We start from the raw sequence: 20122 nt of genomic DNA, 5'->3' as shown, positions 1-20122 counted from the left end.
TTTATATTACAACAAATTGCCAACGATTACAATTTTTATATTCATTATAGAACAAAAGTTCATACTTTTTATCCATTTACAGCTACATTTCATGTTGGGAAAGATGTGCAAGACAGTTAGTCTGTGTTATCAGTTATATCTGTGTTATCACAGCTATAAACAGTCATTCCCTCACCAGTCTTGCTTTTTCCTCTCTGTTGATGTTAGTAGACAAAAAAATGCAGCTTGGCATGCATAAGAAACTGGATAGCGGAAAGTTTTTAGGATTAAGGACTTGCTTTCTGGGAAGGAAGGAGTCTCCAGTGTCAACTTATTGACTCTCCATAGATTTTTTAATTACATCTTTCACAGCAGATTTTTAAATTCCTCTTCTCCTTCCTTTATAGCAGCTCTTAATTTCTCTTCACTAGCCAAGCTTTCAATCCCTGAGATGTTTCCAGTCAAATTATCTCATGCACCAAAAGCGCTATAAACGCTCTAGATGACATCGATTTTTTCTGACTCTTTATTATTTTACACACATTCTTTCTTCTAGTCTGAACAATCCACATCAGGAGCCACTGTCCACTGTAATGCAAAATAACATTTTATTTCCGAGTGCATCATTTAAAATGAATAACGTGTTGAATGAAATTGAGTTAAATATGTGTAAAAGAGTCCAGAAGAGCTCTTAGGCTTCCTCTTTGGCTGTAATGATGTCATTCCTCACTTCAGTGCGGTAGTTTTTAAAGCAATGCGAGCGGCTGTGCTGCTGTTTGATTGGCTGCCTGGATAACAGGTCTAATAAAACAAACAAAACACACGCACGTACACAAACGCACTCTCATTACACATAGTCTGCATTTCTATCTACCATGACAGTCAAGGCCAGAACAAGGTAAATAGCTTTGCTTTAGACTTTAAATTCCACAGCTCTATGACTAAACTGATAAAATCACAGGGAGAAAAGAAGGCCCTGTATTTGCCCTCGCGAATGGGAAATGGAAATGCATCATAAATCCAGGGAAATGGCTGCCTCTGATGCACCTGTCAGTGCTCTTCGAGTCGAGGCGGAGTAACAGAGTGTCGAAATCCACCAGTGGCTGCACTGCATTTTCACAGCACAATGCCTTGTTATTGTGCGAGTGACCTCAGGCCTCGGAGACAACGCGGTCACTGTTGAACACCCGGAGAAAAACAAAGCTTTCACATCGGAACGCCGGCCCACCAGCAGCTGTCATTTTCCTCCACTTATTCAATTTGCCAGCGGAAATTTAATAGGCCGCACAAGGAAAACCGCTCATTTGCAAAAGCTACAAAGGCTCATAGGCAGTAATTATGTGTGTGGCAGAATTTACGAGCACTCGGATGCTCTGTGAACTACATCCACCGAGTCTGCACTCGGGATTTAGCCGACTTTCCAGCGCGACATTGCTTACGCCGGCGTTCGCTTTCCCCACACAGGACGATATTAGCACACAGGTTGGAAAAGCTCACGAGACTCAAATAATCAGCTATAAAATCTGTCCCTCTCTATATTAAATCCCCAATACCCACACGGCAAATCTCCTCTATCCACTTGCCAAGCTGTACACTTCAACAAGCAAAATGGCTGGGGAAATAAATCCAAGCCAACATGTAAGCACTAGTTTCAAGATCAGAAACCGCCCTTTTCAAACGTTCAGTGTAAACAACACCCAATACACAGTACAAAAGATCTCTGAAAACGAAAAATAAATAAATAAAACATCGGGTTTTGATGTGCTCAGAGTCTCGCGCTTGTGTAAACATGAGATCGAAGTCTAAAAACTATGCGTGGCCAGTGAGTGGGTAGGAGGGAGGGGTCACGTTCCTTTGTGGCCTCCCACGAAGAAGAGACAGAAAACACACACACACACACTCCTGTGCATGAGCTGAATTCTTTCCACAACTGACCCACAGCGAGGCTTTTTTTTTTGTGGCCTCATAAACCATGACATGCTCATTGTTATGACTGCACTTCAGCAAAAGATAAGTAAGCAATGAAACACTTGAGGGTGTGCTGTCATAGGAAAATAATCATCTAAGGGTGGTGTGATGCAGCCTGATGTGAAGCAGAGTTACACACCAACACTGCTAACATCAGATCGTGACGTGTTTTATTCCTCTTACACCACAGCAATTTGTTTACAATTACAATTGTCAATTTATTAAAGAACAGCACGTCATACATTTTTATCCATTTATCGTTACATTTAATGACGTCCATGAGACAAGCTGCTCTTCTCACTTACGTTAAAGCAGCTATAAACAGTCATTTCCTCACCAGTCTAACATTTTTGTTTCTTGAAGTTAATAAGAGAAAAAAGCACCACTAGTCATGTTACTAAGAAACCAGAAAGTCCTCAGTCCTCTGACTAAAGACTTCCTGACACTGGAGACTCCTTCCATAAACATTAAATAAATGCCTCCTTATGAAATACTTCAGCATTTCAAGGACTATATGTTTTACTTTTTTAAATAACAACACTTTTTTAATCAGTTTATTATACAGGTCCCTGGGTGAGTTGTTGCTATAGAAACAGCAGAAAGAACTTACCCTGGTATGCTATAATAAAGTATATCACTTTATATTAATTCATCTACATTTTCGTTGGTCCGTAACACAGTGAATTTGGATGGCTGCTATTCAGTTCTGTTTGCTCAGCTGAAGGAAAAAAAAAAAAAAAAAGCGTGAGCAAATTCTGTGACCACGTTTCAAAGAAAAGAAACTATGCTGTCACCTAGGTGAGCTTTCAAGCTGCTCAAACAGTCAATATCACTGGGTCCAGACGGCCGCTCTCCATGTCACCAGTGCTGGGCAGGAAAAATTCAGATCGGCTGGCTGAAATATCGGCCAGGGCCTGAATTAATAGAAGTAAAGTCTTCCAGTCAGCACCTGCAGCCTCGCCTGCCAAAGGTTACAGTGTGTGTCCTTACTGAGATAGAGGGAGAGGGATAGATAGAGAGAGAGAGAGTCGGGCAAGGGTGGACATGGGTTGGGGGATGACCAGAAAGGTAAGATTAAGAGAATAAAATACTGTTTTTCCACTGTACAAATCCATCATTCCACATTTTGTCCTTTGTCCAGTCCACGTTTTATTTCCATTGCCAACTGACCCATATCTAATCTAAGTACCCATGCTAAATTCTTCTGATGGCAGGCTATCAAAAGACCAAATATGGACATATGGGTAGAGCTAGAACCACTGTTTGGGCGAATGTGACCATCACTACATCACGCTTTCACTCAGTTTTCACTCACTTTTGAAAAAAAAAAAAAAAACACTATAAGGCTTTGTCCCAAATCGCATACTTCTTTACTAAATAGTATGTAAAAATAGTATTTTAGAATCCGTTGCTTCAGGGCACACTTTTTAGAAGAACACTATCCTACCTAGTTATATTCGCTTTTCCATGCCATGTGTGTGCATATATATATATATATATATATATATATATATATATACATATACATATACATACATACATACAAATTTTATATATAACCTGGAGTCCAGATCTTGCTGGCTCTACTCATCCTACCACATGCTGTTAACTAATGTGTGTGTGTGTGTGTGTGTGTGTGTGTGTGTATATATATATATATATATATATATATATATATATATATATATATATATGTACAATAGTTATCGGCATGTGGTAGGATGAGTAGAGCCAGCAAGATCTGGACTCCAGGATACCAAACAAGAAGGTCGTTCCAAAAATGTGGTTCCAACTATCTTTCAAATGGAGAAAAATAAATAAATTGCCTGAATTCACGTAACTGAATTCTGATTGGTCAGAAGATGTTGATTAATTATCTGACAGCAGCTCTGAGAGTAATTCCCAATGCAAGTCGAATCACAGGTTTACTGTACATTAATGCACTCACTCTAATACATTATCGTTTCTATAGCAACAGCTTACTTGTATGGCGGACACTCCACATAGACCAATTAAAAATATTTAATATGGTGGAGTTTTCTGTAGAGATATTCATTTATCATTTTTTTGTAAGGAGTCTCCAGTGTTGACATATTGTAAGAGTCAGAGGTAAAGTTTCCTGAAACTTGAACGTAGAGAAAGGGTGAAGGGAAGATAAAGATATAGAGGGAGAGTGGTATCCAGGAGATGAGTGTGTGCGTTGGAGGAGTGGGAGTGGGAAGGGAGCAGAGAGAAGGCTTTGCATCCTTAATGAGTTGGATGTTTCCATGTCTACCATCGCCAGGTCGATCAAATTACCTTCTGGCGCTTTGTTGCGCTCACAACCGAATGTGTATTACGTTTCATAAACAAGGACAATTACGCCGTTTCGTTGCTCCATGCATGAACGGATACACACGCTTCAGTTACGACTTTGAAAAAACAAAAAGCAACAACCATCAACAACCGATTGTGGGGAGCTTGTGTGTCATCTTGAAATGCTTATTGCACTTTTAAACTCATCTCATCTCAAAGTGGCCCATGCTGGAGCCGTTAGCGTCGGCGGGGAAACGGCCCTAAGGCTGAGAGCTGGGCTTTAATTCAGGCCGTGTCTCGTTTAGTGGAGGAGAAGAGGGATGTCGGAGCGGTCCACTTCAGATTTATGTTGCCATTTTGGTCGGTAAAGGATGTTAAGCAGTGCCCCTTCTGGCTAGATGCCTCCTGCACTCGAGACCGTAATTGGACCGTACACATACCAGACCGTGCAGATGTGGTCTATCACAGTTTCCTGAGCTAGTGTATATTTGAAGCTGCTCTCCAAACACACACACACACAAGCTTGTACTGTAATGTTTCCTGCTCATGGCCTCTGGTTTGTGTCACAGTAAATACTGACGCCAGCAGAGCTGATATGAGGCCTGGTGACATCAGCGTAAGATGGAGGAGTGTGTTTTCCTTCACCCGGCGCTCTGGAAATGGCAGCAGGTCAATCAATAAAGCTAAAATGAGAGCACTGAGATAACGCTATATTCTAAATACTGAGAATATCCACTTCTTGATTCTGATTGATCAGAAGGTAACTAATGACGATATGACAATATTTAAAGGCATGTCTATGATACACAGTATGCATCATCTATAGTTTTGCTAACAACTACTAGCAAAAGAGTAGTGTTGTGGAAAATTGTTGATATCCATCCATCCATTTTCTGTATCACTTTATCCTACACAGGGTCACGGGGGAGCCTGGAGCCTATCCCAGGGGACTCGGGGCACAAGGCGGGGCACACCCTGGACAAGGTGCCAACCCATCGCAGGGCACAATTGCACACACACACACATACACACACACATACACAATCTGGAAATGCCAATCATCCTACAACGCGTGTCTTTGGACTGGGGGAGGAAACCCCCAAAGCGCAGGGAGAACATGCAAACTCTACACACAAAGTGGGATTCAAACCCCCAACCCCAGAGATGCGAGACTAACCACTAGGCTAGTTAGTCCCCCTTAAATTGATGATATAATTTATCATAATAATGATATTATATCGTCATATCACCCAGCCTGTCTGTTCATTACAGTCTCTCATGCTTTCATTGCCATCTTCTGTTTTTTGGTAACTCGGCACTGCTGTAAATTAAAGCTTGCCCTTGATGTGTTCTCTCCAGATTTAAATAAATTAAATGAAATGAAAGATCACAGAGAGGGAGGCACTGACAAGTGAGGTCTCTGGAGCTGGGGATGAAGCTCCTGGAAACCTTCCAGAAAACACACACAAGATCTTCTATTACATAAATCAACGTGATGCTCTCTCTGTCTGGTGGAGGCTTCCGACTCGATAGCCTCTCTCTGAGGAATTAATGGACAAGCAACAGAGTAACTCGTCCACCTTCGTCAGAGTGTGAGACGTGCTAGTCGACTCGAGGGAAAGAGGAACGACTCTAGACGCAGGCCAGAGCTACATTATCTTCAGGTATCTCTCTAAAACCTGAATCCAAGGCCCCATCAATTATTCTCCATCAGTCATTTATCTGGACTAAGAGTGACAGAGGAGGTCAGAACTGAAGGTCAGAAGGCCAGCATGAACGATCCATCATGGAAGAGAACAGTGTGAGAGGTGGAAGGAGGAAAAAGATAGGGATGGGCAGACTAAAAAGGGCTGAAGACAAGAGAAAGGAGAGGAAGAAGAACGTGTCCACTCGGAAATGCTGCTGTGAAACCCAAGCCCCGGGTGGGAAGTGTTTGATCGCTGTTTCTGTGCCTCCCAGGGAGGAAGTAAACCTTTGTTCGTGTGGTTACTGGATCAGGGTCAATTACCATCATCTCCCACTTTCACTGTCACCTCTGTGCCACAGCTAAATCTGTCACAGCTTGAAAAAGCAAGCGGTCTTAGAATATCTGATGATTTCAGCAGTCACACTGCTACAGTGCATATTGATTGTACTTTACTTGATCTGTGGAGTTTTATTCATTGTTCTTGTATTCTACTGTCATCCAGCATCTTTATTTTGTCTTGTATTCTCCTTGAGTTTCACTATTTCACTGCATCATTGTGCTTTCTCCCCATTCCACACCTGGCTTGGCTCATAACAGGAAGCAATTACCTGATGAGCTGAATCAGACGAGTGGGAGAAAGACAAAAAAAAAACATTCCAAGTGCAGGGATTGAGAAACCACAGACCATGCCCACCACCATTTCTGACCTCCTCCTCCCACTCCTCCTTCTTCTCCTCCTTGTGCTTTTCCAGGAGATGAGCTCATTGTTGAATTATTACGGCAGCCTGTGTCCTGCGAGTGTCATGCATGGAGATCCAAACGCTACAGGAGACAGGCGGTGCCACTGGGGAAACCTGATGCCCGATTCAGAGAACAAATAGTCGTGCCAAAGAGAGCCACACCCTGCTCTGAGCCTGCCAAAGAAACCCCAAAGAAAGAAAGAAAAACAAAAGGGGGTATGGAAAGAAGAATAGGAGTGAGGGATTTGCTGGTATTGAATTGTTTCCTCTAGTTCTATGCTTAATGGAGGCCTCGGTGGAAAAGATGAACTGATCACCAACCTACACACTGAGCATAGAGACGTGGGGGGTGAAGGAAGAGAGCAATGGAGGAAGACGCAAGAGGCATGAGAATAATCAAAAAAGAGATATATTTTTATACAACAAAGCACTCAGTCGCTAGATCAAGCGAAGCAGAAGGGTTAAGACTGTGCAAAAAAGCCCCCAAGACAATCCAGCACCAAGCAGCAGGGTGCAAGATACAGAAACATCACACAGCATGGGGTTAGGGATCATACATGAACATCTGCGAGGAGCAAGAGCTGGACATTCTATATATGTCAAATATGAGAAACCACAGAGTAGTAGAAAACAACAAAGCTCCAACAGATCCTGTGGGACTTCCATATCCAGACAGATAAACATGTTATAGAGAACCAACCAGACGTGGTGATAATAGATAGAAGTAGCAATCCCAAGTGACCTTAACATCCAAATGACAGAATGTTTAAAAAATAAAAGCTAGAGAAATACCAGGCAGTGGAAGAAGAGCTCCTTGAGAATGCCGAAGGTTAAATCCAAGGTTGTCCCATTGATGACATCAGCATTCAGAGCCGTGATCTCGACACTGGAGATAATCCAAGATATTTACATTCACATTTACATTTCCAGCAGTTGGCAGACTGCCTCATCCAGAAGTGCTTTGAAGTATCCATTAAAAACACAAGCCAAAACCCAGTTAGAAAGGAAAGCACCTCACTCAATGTGTGGCAGGAACCAACGACCCTGAGATCAAGGCCCCGGGCATACATAATTCCCATCCACATGATCAGCATTCTCAAAAATATCTCCATCCACAAGAAAATGCAAATACGATTTGAAAACACTCACATAAGCATGCCATAAAAGCGATAGCATACCATAGACTGGCATAAACATATTCAGCATTAGAGGAGTTTAAATATAGGAAAAACACCAACATGGCCAAAAGTTCTAAAATGAAAAATGATGAATGCAAGGATTCGTATGTGTGGCCTGACGATGAGATGGAACTACTTCTTGTTTTTCCCGATCACATCAAAACAATGAAACCGGAGTGACCCAGAACACCATTTTTGGTGGAAGGGAAAGGCGAAAAAGCTAAATTTTCTGAAATATCTGTGTACATGTAGAGGGGGCTTTATGAGACTTATGCTCTGCTGACTGAGCTAGCCAAGCAGTGGCTGCAGAAGAGCTCAGAGAAGCTGCAAACACAGCAAAAATACTGGGCCACACCCACTCCATAGGGAGACCACCCCCTGGGTTTATATAGAGGTCTTACTGCTTACAGCTTCAGAAGCACTTTGTTGTGTTTGATACATATGTGTATGTGTGTATGTGTATATGTGTATATATATTCGGAGCAAGGCACCGAACCCCCAACTGCTCCCCGGGCGCCGCAGCAAAAAAGGCTGCCCACTGCTCCGGGTGTGTGTTCACGGTGTGTGTGTGTGTTCACCTCTGTGTGTGTGCACTAGGATGGGTTAAATGCAGAGCACAAATTCCGAGTATGGGTCACCATACTTGGCCACAAGTCACTTCACTTCACATTTCACACACACACACACACATATATATATACATATATATATATATATATATATATATATATATGTGTATCAAACACAGCAAAGTGCTTCTGAAGCTGAAATCAGTAAGACCATCTTGAGAAGCATTTTGCTTGCACAGCTGACAAACACTTCAATTCTACTACCTTTACCTTTACTACTGAAGTACACGACTCTCTAAATTGTCCTTCATGTATGATTATGTAGAAAGGAAGGTAGAAAGATTGAGAGATAAACTGCAGTAAGAGACACTGAGATGGCCCGAGCAAAAAAGGACACAGAAAGAAACAGAGAATGAAAGAGCGTCCACAGGAGACAGAAAACGAGAACGAACTAGAGAGGTCTAAATAAAAGGGACATTGAGTTGCTCGGTGGACTGGCAGCTCAACAACGGCTGAGCAGGGCATACTGGGCCTCTTTGTAGAGGAGGAGACACAAGATCAAGCCAAACAGCCTTCACCCCTCACAGAAGGAAAAAAAAAAAGAAGGAGCAGGGGGAAAATACACCAGAGGAAGAATGAGGAGGAGAGAAAATACACAAGGAAGCTTTTTGCTAGAATAAACATTTCTCTGCAAAGTGTTGATCTGCTGTCTGCCAAGTGCCAGGCCGCTCTCTCTTTCTTTTGTCTGCCGCTTCCCTCCCCCATCTACTTCGAGTGGAGCAGAAAGCCAGGTCAGCACTGCTATTTCTACTCCCTCTCATTAGATGTGCAGGTCGTAGAACTCTCTCTGCAGAGCAACATGAAGGTAAATCAAATTCAGCCCACAAATGTGGAGTAGGTTAGCAGAGACCTCGGTGTCTCTGTGTGAGAAGGAGGCACGTCTGTACAAGAAAAAAACAACTGAGGCACAAATGTGGCATATCAGATGTTCATCCCATGATGCCGTCCCCTCCTGCGGTGACACAGGTGCATTTCACAATCATATAACCGACAAAGAGGCTTCATTTTCATGAGCAGACACTAGAGCTGGAAAATGACTGTCATCTCTGGGTGCACAAAATTATGGCTTGTGGTGAGAGCATCTGAGATTGAGTGAGAGTGAGCGAGAGACAGAGAGAGAGAGAGAGAAACTACAATAGAGTGGCGTTCAGATGTTACTTTTTTTCCCCTCCTTTAACGATTTTGAACACAGCACTGGCTAAAAAGTGTGATGGATCACATGAAATTTGACCAAGTGGCAAATGGAGAGGGGGTGGGAAGCACTTGATAGAACTCTCAGCGGACACAAACCTGCCAGCCTTGTGGGCCAAGAGAGCTGAGGCGGGCTAATTATATGCCAAGGGCAAACAGGCGCACACCCGACAACAAAAAAGAAGGTGAAGTAGATAAAAAAAACTGAAAGCTAGAACCTCATTCGGCTGCCTAATGTCAGTGTCACTCACGTTCTCTGCTTGTGATAACAAGCCGAGTGCCGAGAGACAGAGAGAAAGAGAGAGAGAGAGGACACACGGGTGGAAAAGGCGAGCTAACGTTAATGCTAACAGCTTTATCAGTACCGGGACATTCCAAACGTCCTGCACTGCCTCAACCCAGGCAAGACACTGTCCAGACTGCCTGCCCTGATAAGAATGCAAAAGCCAAGGTGGTCAAACATGAATAAAATAATAGCCCTCACAGCTCAGTAAAGGTCACTGACCTTAAAAGGAGCTCCCCAATTAGTCGCACTGACTCTCAAAGCGTTAAGGTTTGGCCGTGTCACAAATACATAGCGTTGAAACACAAGGGGCACCAAAGTTGCCAAAAGGTTATGCGCTGAACTCCTACTGCTAAAAGGAAATAACTGGGGGATGGAACGACTGGGGCGCCATTTGTTTCTCACTGATATTACATTTACAAATGCGTATATAAAATAAAGGTAAAAGACATTTGGACACAGGTAAAGTGTCCCACGTTTTGTGAATTTGCTAGTTCTATGCTAAAAAAGCTGTTACTCAAGAGAAAAATGCTCTTTGCTGTCAGCAAAGAAACCTGTTTAATGTAAGATATTTGAGATCACTTAGTACGTTTTATGCATGGTTAAATGCATGTTAAATCTTTAAGAGTTACAACAGCTAAAAGGCACCTCAATCCTCGAAATACCCATTTCTTATGAACAATAAACATTTCACAATAAGCTCATCTTTTGTTTAATAGATGCTACAACATAAAAGTATATGGCTGTCATTGCAGGCCAGAGTGACTCAATACACATCAGATGACCATGAGGTCAATAATGTCAATAAACTGGAGCCTATAAAAAGCATGTCTCAAAGGGACGGAGTTTCTGTGCTAGCTTACAAATATCTAGAATAATTATGCACAACATAACTTGTTTCATAAGACATTTAAAGATCCACCATAAATCAGTTCCTGTACTTTATCCAGTCAAAATGCAACATCTGTCTTTTTAAGGAGGATGAAATAAAACACGAGTACATAAAGCCATATGGTCTATCGCTGTAACTTGTACCAAATGTTCTCTTTGGGAAAAAATTCAGCGAAGGTTTAAAATGTCACAAGAGTAGCAATAGACCACAAATAGACTAAAAATAGCATCTGAATATTCATGCTACTTCGCAAGTTTCTGATAAAAATCACAATACATGAATAATGCATGGCAGTACAAGGATCATCGTGCAAAGCAAACGTGTTAACAAAGTGTGAGACAAAGCACTGACACATTTAACAGGCACAACTCCACTCTGCTGGGAAAGAAAAATGGTTAAATTCATTACATGCTTTTTTTCTAAAATAAACCTGTGCTCGTTTAAACGTTCATGACACATGCAAAACAGCACATAATAGAACTCAGCATATGACAAAATGGTACAGTAGGAGCAACAGCGTGTCATAAATGTAGCCACAGGGGTACGATTATTATTTGTCACGACACTGTCCAATGAAGAAGCAGCGGCCTGATTTTAAACATCCGTCAGCGTGATCCAAGAACTGAAATGCAACCTTCATTACAATGTATTGATCAACCCAGTGACCCTGAACTCATCAATCTGCTCCTGTCTCGCTCAAGAGGTGAAAACCACACCTTGCAAAAAAACAAAAAAAAAAAAAAAAAAAAAAAAAGACAAGTGCAGTTCTGGCCCAGAAACCCTAGACATTGTGGCCTCTATGCTGGATCAAAAGGAACACGTTTCTCAGCAGTCAGGTTGTGCTTCATGTCCAGATGTATAGCGACAGAGGAGAATGAAGATTTCACCAAAGAGAGAAGACAATAAGGGCGAGGGAGCAACTGAGATCAGCTACTGACTCAGTGGCTTTATTGGGAGCTCTGTGAGCTGAAGTCATGGATCTTGTTTCTCCCTGATGTCTTACAGCGTGTCACATTTCGAATCAAAATCAAATCCATCTCCCACTGATACTGCAGTTGTTTTAAGCACTAGGATGTGCAAGGCCACATGTGCACCATCCATCTTCTGACAACGTAAAGCCTGACAACAATACGCCACAGATCCCAGGCCCAATTTGATCAGGCCCCGAGTTACGACTCTTTCCTCCACAGTCAAGCCATATTCATGTCATTAGACAAGGTCTCGGCATTATGTGATTTAAGGTTACTCGCTCGTCTATTAAACCAAACACATGCTTTGTTGGATGAAGAACATGCCTCGGGGGCATGAACCCCGAGCCAGATTTACAGGGGCCAGGTCGTAAGGGTCAGGCTTGGCCAAACACTATTCTCTAAATAGTCTAAAGTGGTTCAAGGTGTACCCAGAGCTGCTGTAATGGTGCGTGCAGACATCACAGAGATCCTTAACAACCTTTCATGCGTTGCGCTAGAGATGGAAAATCTTTTAAAAAAACAGTCAGTCAGTGGTGACGCCAGGATCAAGACTGGCACTCTCGGAATCTGCTAAATAAGGTTGGATTCTACATGGTCTGGCTTAATCTGGAAATGTGTGTGGAAATGTAGTCCCGGTTTAATCCATTCTCATTTAATTTAGTGGGATTAAGGGAACAATTGGTGTTTCTGGCCATTTGCATTAGTAGGACTCATTTGTGTTAGAACAGAATGCCAGTGTCTGTAATCCCAAAGGAACATATTAATTGGGGATTATTCAATAAATTGTTTAATGCACTTCTTAATACACTTAACACATTGACTTTCAATTGATTAAAATGCCCAAAATTTGTGTTTCAAAGCTTTTTTTTGTATCTGTCCCTTAGTATTATAGACACCAATATGATATGTAGACTAACTCTTGATTGAAGAAAAACTGGTTGTAGTTTATTCATTTTGAAAAGGACAGAATGTGTGCAAGGTTACAGTTATGTGACAGGTACTTTTCAGAGGAGAGTTTTACCAAAATGTTGCCAGAATGTCAGACAGATCGAGAATGCAATTCTGCCTTTATACAACATCAAAGTTTCTCCATCAGTAAGAGTAAGTAATCTCCAAAAAAAACACCATGGCATCTTATTATCTAGGATATAATCATCATTAAAGTGGACAGTTGGATAATTAATTAACTGTACAATTAGGAACAATTTTCAAAGACAAAAGCATTTTAAAACTTATTTCCACTCATCAAAATCAGGCCAACAAGCCTATTTGAGCTAGCATTTCTACAAATATGTTAAACAAAACCATTCTCTGAATTTTTTTTACCATCAAGACATCACTGGTATATAAAACAGTTATCTTATTGTGGGCCACTCGTCAGAGCTGAATGGGAAAAAAAATGAAAGAGTGCAGTTACGAGTGAGCGCCTCTTGCATGAGATAGTATTGACTTCGCTTGTTTCGACAAGATTGTGAAGTCAGTCAACTGTGGTTCCCCACTTACAAATTTGACCCTAGTTGAGAAGGTCTCATGCTCACCATGGCCACATATTCTTCCCCTCTTTCTCTCTCTGTCTTTCTCTCTAAAGGCACTGGAAAACCAAGAAGCAGGTTAGAATCTACACTGTGCCCTTTCCGTCATGCCAAGAAACGCTTCATTAGCAATAAAAATGCAAGCCATGGAGAAGAGCAGTGGAGGGCGAGGAGAAATGAAAGCAGGATGGATGGCTTTGAAGGGGTGGGGGTGGGGGGTGTAGGGATGCTGGGTGGCGCCTTGAAAGTATACTACATTCAATTAGGCTTTGGGGAATATTCATTAACCCAGTTTTGGGAACAGATAGTCATAATGGCTGGGCTGAATCATGATGCCATGGGTAAAAATGGCTTTAAAAGGTAGGCCATTACAAAGCATCAGCAGTACATCAGGATCTATTAAAAATAGCCATGAGGAAACCTGCTGCAAAGAGCTGTAATGGAGTACATTTAAAGAAGTAATGGCTCCCTCAGCTTATCAACTATATAAAGAATGAGATAAGCTTATCTGGAGCATTTTATGGTGCCTTTAAGCTTCTAGTAATGGTGGTTATCTGTCTACACAGACATAACACATATAGAAAGATCTCCCTTCTTTACTTAAACATATATCCTCATCTCAAATGTTGTTAATCGTTTCCTAAAATTTGCTGCCTGGGTGATGTTATTCAAGCTATCAGACTATTAAGCAAAGCTCCCTACATTAGACAGATGAGGCCATCAATTTTCTTCTGCAACAAAAAAACCACTTCTATGTTAAAATCCAGGATGACAAGACATATGAGCAACGTGCATCACCACACACGTGTTACATATTTCCAGACCTGCTCAGCCATTAACGCTGAGGCCCGTGTTACAAAGCAACAAGCGGCTGCAGCACGAGTCAGTCCAGAGTTATTTCAATCATTATTTACAGCCTCGAGGCTGCAATTAAGCAAAGTAATGAATGTGCCCCCCCTACCCACCCTCCCACCACACCATTACCACCACCACCACCATCCTCGCACTAGCCTGGCATGCTATTAATCCTGCCTCACCCAGGCATGAGCCCCTTGCAAGAAAAGGAAGGAAAAAAAACTCAGCCACTCCTAGAAAACACATACAAAGCAATTGATATGTCCACGATAACATTTAATGAGTTGAGTTTTATGAAAAACCCTCACAGTAATATGGTACCCACTCTGATCAAATGCCATGGTTGCATTTGTGGAAATTGCCGAGTAGAGTGTGAGGCTTCTTGTTGGGAGCCGTGTCTCGTGAAAATCAGCGCCCTACAGGGGGCCACCATTAGCGGATGGTGTTTCATTAGCACGGTCTCTGGCCATTAGCTTCCCCATTGGGCTGTGCAACATGCATAAAGGTAGGGCAGAGGAGATCTGGAGCTGAATTATCAAGGGACTTTCAATGCTCGTGTGAGATAATAGGTTGGGAGGATGCTGAAGCTTGCTCGAAAAAGAGGACATTGAGCACTAGTGGCCTTGAGCCTTGCTTATTGGCTGATCTTCCAAACCCAGTAGAAAGCAAAGTGCCCCCATTGGAGGAGACTGAATGGTGGGGGAGTGGAATGGGTTTAAAGGGTAAAGAAAGCAAATGGTGACCTCTAACCCATGACATTCTCCTTCCCCTCGTTCTGTCCTTCTCTCATTCTCTATGGCTCCCTCCAACACCCCTCCCCCACATCTCTTCATCTCCCTGAGACTACCTCACCCTCTCCACTAGTATGTGATATCTGTAGCGAATGTGTGAAATCCAGCAGCAGCTCCCAGAGCCACTCTGTTCAGACGGGGGCTCTAATCAAATGCAAGCCCACAGAAGGAGCTAACACCATGGTGAGGGTTCTCTGAGGCAATAATTACTGGCTGTGCTTCATTTGGTTGCAGCACATCAAGACGCCATCAAACCATTTACGGAGCAGCTGGATATGGGCTTCATTCACACGTTCATTTAAAACTGTCAAGAAGTCATTGGGATAGCATTGTTCCAAGATGGTGTAGCTTCTAAAACGAGGACCATTTCAGCCCTGAGGGCAGTATTCTTGTTTCTAATTAAAAAAGCAACTGGTTGCATGTATGTAAAATCCAATTCTCCTTCGCAGAACCAGTACACATTACAAAAAAAAAAAAAAAAAAAATCAGCAAGGATCTGAAAAATGTAACACTTGCACCAATTGGTGTGATAGGTTACACAAGTTTAGATGTAGTGTTCCTATCGTTTCTTTTGACTTAATTTATACAAGATCAAATGAAATCCACCCTACATCACCTTCATTCATTCAAATTCTTTTGGTTTCTTCATGAGCTCAGGTTGGAAATGCCTCCATGACCAAACAGGAAGTAGTTTTTATGTGAAATTCTTTTCTTCTAGATCTCAGGAAAGTCTTGTATGACCAGCCTGAAATGGGTTGCATTTATTGGGAATGGGAATGGGACACTGCCTTCATTTCCCAAATGGCCATTGAATGGCTCTCAACAGTAGACGCGTTGGACACGCTCAGAGATCATAAAAGCTCCAGAAGTCATTCTGAGATGTTTTGCGAGCTTGGGGTCTTAACGACAAGGATGCTACTCAGGGGAATAGAAGAAAGGAACGTTTTTTTCCCCAGCCCGCTTTGCCAGGTACTTGTGAGCTGGATACATGTCCTTTTTTTTTTTTTTTTTGGCTTTGATGTCATTGAAAAAAAAAAAACAATTCCTGGAAATGTTAAGGTACTTTACTGAATACTATTATGATAAGATTTTTTTACAAATGAGGCAAGTGGTTGGATTGTGTCCAATTTTACATTAATGAATGTTATACGAAATTTGTATAAAAGCTAACTCCAACCAGAATCCAATTTTTTAACCTTCGTATGACTTGATTTGTGCTTACTGTTTTGAAGTTGCAAGTAACCATGCTGTTTTTTTTTTTTAAATCGGTCCACATCCATACAGTGCCATTTAGTGTGTATGAAAATATCCACAATACACAACACTCAATACTTTCCCTATAAGTGCATCATAGTTTGTCATAAAAGAATGAATGGAAACCCGCTCTTCTCCATTGCAACCCTAGTCAATCCAAGGTAACTCTTGTAGCTAGCTAATGCACTTAAGTTAAATTCAACTAGCTAATGTTGAAAACATCGAGTCTAGTAGCGCATGAACATGCAATTTTCAGGGCCACTATTTAAACCAGGGAAACGTAAACTAAAGTATACGTCCTGTGATATCCCTGATTGATTAATACTTAGTGGGTTATGGATTTCGTTATCGTTATCGTTATCGGTATCGACATCGACGAATTCCAAATAACGTACTCCTACTTGGTCTGAGAGTGGTATCAGTGCATCTCTAGTTAAAACCAAGACCTAAAGGTAAGAAACGTGATTCTTCCTCAAACTGCTGATAAATAAATAATAAAAGTTCTATTTTACGAGCAAACCCAAATTTGCTTAAGCTGCTTTCCTCTCTTTTTTCCATTGTTTTTCTTCCTGGCAGCGAAGCACACAAATTTCACAAAGTGGAAAACTCTGCAGGCTTTTCAGAAAAGCTCGTTTTTTTTTTTTTTCTGCAAGTTGGTGATTAGAAGCAGAGCTTGAACTTTTATTGGTGTACAAACCAAACAACATGGCTTTTAAGCCCACATAACAGTGTGGCTAATTGGTTAAACATGTCTGAAGCTTGTTTTCACCCACCATAGATCAGAACCACACGTGGAGCTGATGTGATACACACACACACACACACACACACAACACTGAACACCTTATAACACAAAGGACATTTGATAACTTTCCCTTTGAGTAGCACACACACACACAGCATACACAGTAAGGACCTTCTATTATAAGAACCTTCCATTGACCTTTACATAAAAGCTGCAGTTTTTGTTGCAAAACAGAAGGAAAAAAAGTTTTCGTTTCGTTCCCCACCAAAATATAAAAACAAGCACACACACACACACACACAGACCACCACTACAGCACCTTACAAACAACCAACACATTTTCAAATATACCAGAAAGCACTTTTTTTTTTTTGTACTCAACTACTAGCCACACATGCACTTGAGAAACACATACACACACACAAGCATGGCCTTGAGCCCACAACAAGCTTCTGTGTGCTTTATTATTTGTGGGTTTTTTTTGTTTGTTTGTTTGTTTTTTTGTTTTACCGGTGAGAAGCGGCTGTCCCTCCAGTAGGGTTTCAGGCATCGGTGCGTCATACACATCTTCAGAAAACCCAGGCTTGCATGGTACGGAGCTTCTGCCTTCTGTGCCAGTCTGCAAAATCACAGAGTGACTCATCAGTGCACAATTAACATTCCCTAACCCATGGCCCTTAACCCCTCAACACACACACATGCATACACACACATACACAAAGGCAGCACCTGTTTTATAGTGGGACAGTGAATGCAATTAGGCTAATGAGGCCGGCGAGGTTAAGTGTTCTACTGCGGAGCGTGGCAGGAAACGAGAACAGCAGCCGTTTTGTTTTCCACCGAGCTTGTGCGAGAGCCAGTGATCGATCAGCAGCATTAGATCTGCCCACGGCTGTTTGAGATGGAACTGCTCCGTCTGAATGGTGGCCTTAGTTCAGAGTGCCACAGGACTTGTGAAGTGAAGTGTTTTCTTTTAAATACAGATAAAAAAAAAGACAGGATTTGGGATTCTGTGCATGCAAACTCCTCGCAAACTTCTCAGTGCCTACACTGACCCTTATATCAAATTGCCCCAGGACCCCCACCCCCCACCCTCCACAACCTCCACCAGTCCACGGTCTTAATACAATCGCTTTTGTGAGGGGCCCTAAAAGAATGCGAGCTCCAGAGCAGGACAGCATCACAGCTATTCATGCCACTTGCACTCTTTCAATCCGCGGAATTTCAATGAAAACAAGGCGAGGGAGAACAATAGCTGGTTATCACTGAGTTACCAGGACACCTTACTCACCACACATCGGCTGAGAAACTGGCTCAAGATGTTCTTTATTATTAATCAGGCAGAAAGTAAACAGGAAAAAAGAAGATCAGGGAAAAGAAAGATCATCCACTATTCTAAAATTCCTAACCGTTTAACCTACATGGGGTTCTTTCTCTTAATTATTAATTTACTTTCTGGGATTTTTTACAAGACATTTTTTTGTCTTGGTGTTATGAGGGAACGGTTGACGGAAATGTTCTACCAGTTTGCTCTCCATAGAAAAACTAGCCACCACACACTACAATTTATCACAATATATCATTAAAAGCCTTATTATTAACCCTGACAGATTGGGGAATTGTTTTTTTATTCCCCAGGGATCAGCTTCAACACATCATTTACATTCAACTGTCCATGCCTGTTAAGTTAAAGCGCGTCAGAATGACAAAGCTCATAACGTTCATAACACATAACTCCATTGAAGATGCATAGAGTGGTCATAGTGCTGTCTGGACATAATGAACAACTTTATAACAGTTTAGAAAAGCATGATTTTTTTAAGAATATATACATATATAATCGGGATATGATGCGTTATGGAAATGAAAACAGAAAAGGTGCGTAAAAAGAGAATGCGCTGAGGGGAAAGTCAAGCTTAGTGCAAAGTTACGCAAACAAAAACGGACAAAAACTACATACGACCATGATGATCTTTTCTGATCTTTTCTGTGCGTATTTGTGCTCTAGAGCAAGCGCGTATTCTTAACCCGAGCAGCTTAAAGGAGCAGTGACTGGATTCACATTACCTGGAGTGCTGTCAGGAGGAAGAGCAGAAGCGAGCCCCGGCCTAAGCTTAGCTCCATTGAGACACTTTAGTCTTGTCCTTTATTTGTTTCTATCTCCGCTTGAATTCCCGGTAAATATCCCGCGTGGTTTTGGGGAGAAAACGTCCCGGTTAATGCGCAAGCGGCAGCGGCATGAAGCTCTCCTTCCGCCCGTGTATCCGCTCTGAGCGCCTCGCTGGTACTGAGGCTGCGACTCCGTTAGAGAGGGGAGAGAGAAAGGGAACACACACACACACACACTCACACTCAGGATCCTCTCTCAAACACGCCCCCTACTGGCTGCTCCGATTTTGGCTTTCCTATGCGCATCTTCTAAATACTTCTTTCCTCTTCTTCTTCTTCTTCTCCTTCTTCTTCTTCTTCTCCAAGAAGGACGTGTCTAACTTAGAATAAAGCATATCATCCTTCTCTTCTCATTTCTCCCTTCATAGTCCACGCTCAATTCATCTCATTCATCTCTTCTCATTTTGCATTCCTCATTTCTTACAATCCTCCATTTCTAAATTCTCAGCCTTCATTTTCTGTACATCTTTTCTCATTCCTCATTCTTTCATTCCTTTATGTCTTTAGAAGCTGAGAGAGATTTAAATGGATGTATGCCATCAACCCAGCATTAAAAAAATTGTGAAGGTCCAGTTATATAAAATTCCTTTCTTCCAAATGAGCCAGATAAGCAGCTAACATGACTGAATCGTGACTGAATCTTTAAATGCTTAATAGTTTTATTATAACTTCCAAATAAGACCATCTGAAAGGGAGGCGATTCATGTTACTGCTTTTGACTCCAGCCAGGGACTCTGAACAGATGAGACGTCAGTTAGGAATTTGACATGGAGAGAATAAACGCACACTTTTCTGCACAATCATTCTGTTTTCATCATTGACTTTGATCAAGATGAAAAATCTTTGACAGTTTGTGAAAACTGAGTTTATACTGATCTAATATGTCTAGCCATGTAGCTAGGCTCTGGTCCGATGAGCTGCCTTCAGCTAAATCATTTATTTAAATGCATGTGACTGGATGAA

General features: G+C 41.8%; 1 protein-coding gene across 1 annotated transcript in view; it reads right to left on the bottom strand.

Annotated features, from left to right (window-relative positions):
• Positions 1–19309, bottom strand: part of LOC113526581 (cadherin-2) — a 97736-nt gene extending 78427 nt beyond the window's left edge. Inside the window, exons 1-2 of the mRNA XM_026913759.3 lie at positions 19058–19309; positions 17501–17609 (exon numbers count right to left, since the gene is read on the bottom strand). Coding sequence (XP_026769560.3) covers positions 17501–17609; positions 19058–19114 — 166 coding nt within the window. The 5' untranslated portion in view covers positions 19115–19309. The remainder of the gene's footprint in view (positions 1–17500; positions 17610–19057) is intronic.
• Between the last annotated feature and the right edge of the window lie 813 nt (positions 19310–20122).

This window comes from Pangasianodon hypophthalmus, chromosome 4 (genome assembly GCF_027358585.1).
Source record: "Pangasianodon hypophthalmus isolate fPanHyp1 chromosome 4, fPanHyp1.pri, whole genome shotgun sequence".
In the NCBI taxonomy this organism is placed as follows: Eukaryota; Metazoa; Chordata; class Actinopteri; order Siluriformes; family Pangasiidae; genus Pangasianodon; species Pangasianodon hypophthalmus.
The sequence above is the reverse complement of the archived record's forward strand: the minus strand, read 5'-3'. Positions and strand labels throughout refer to the sequence as shown.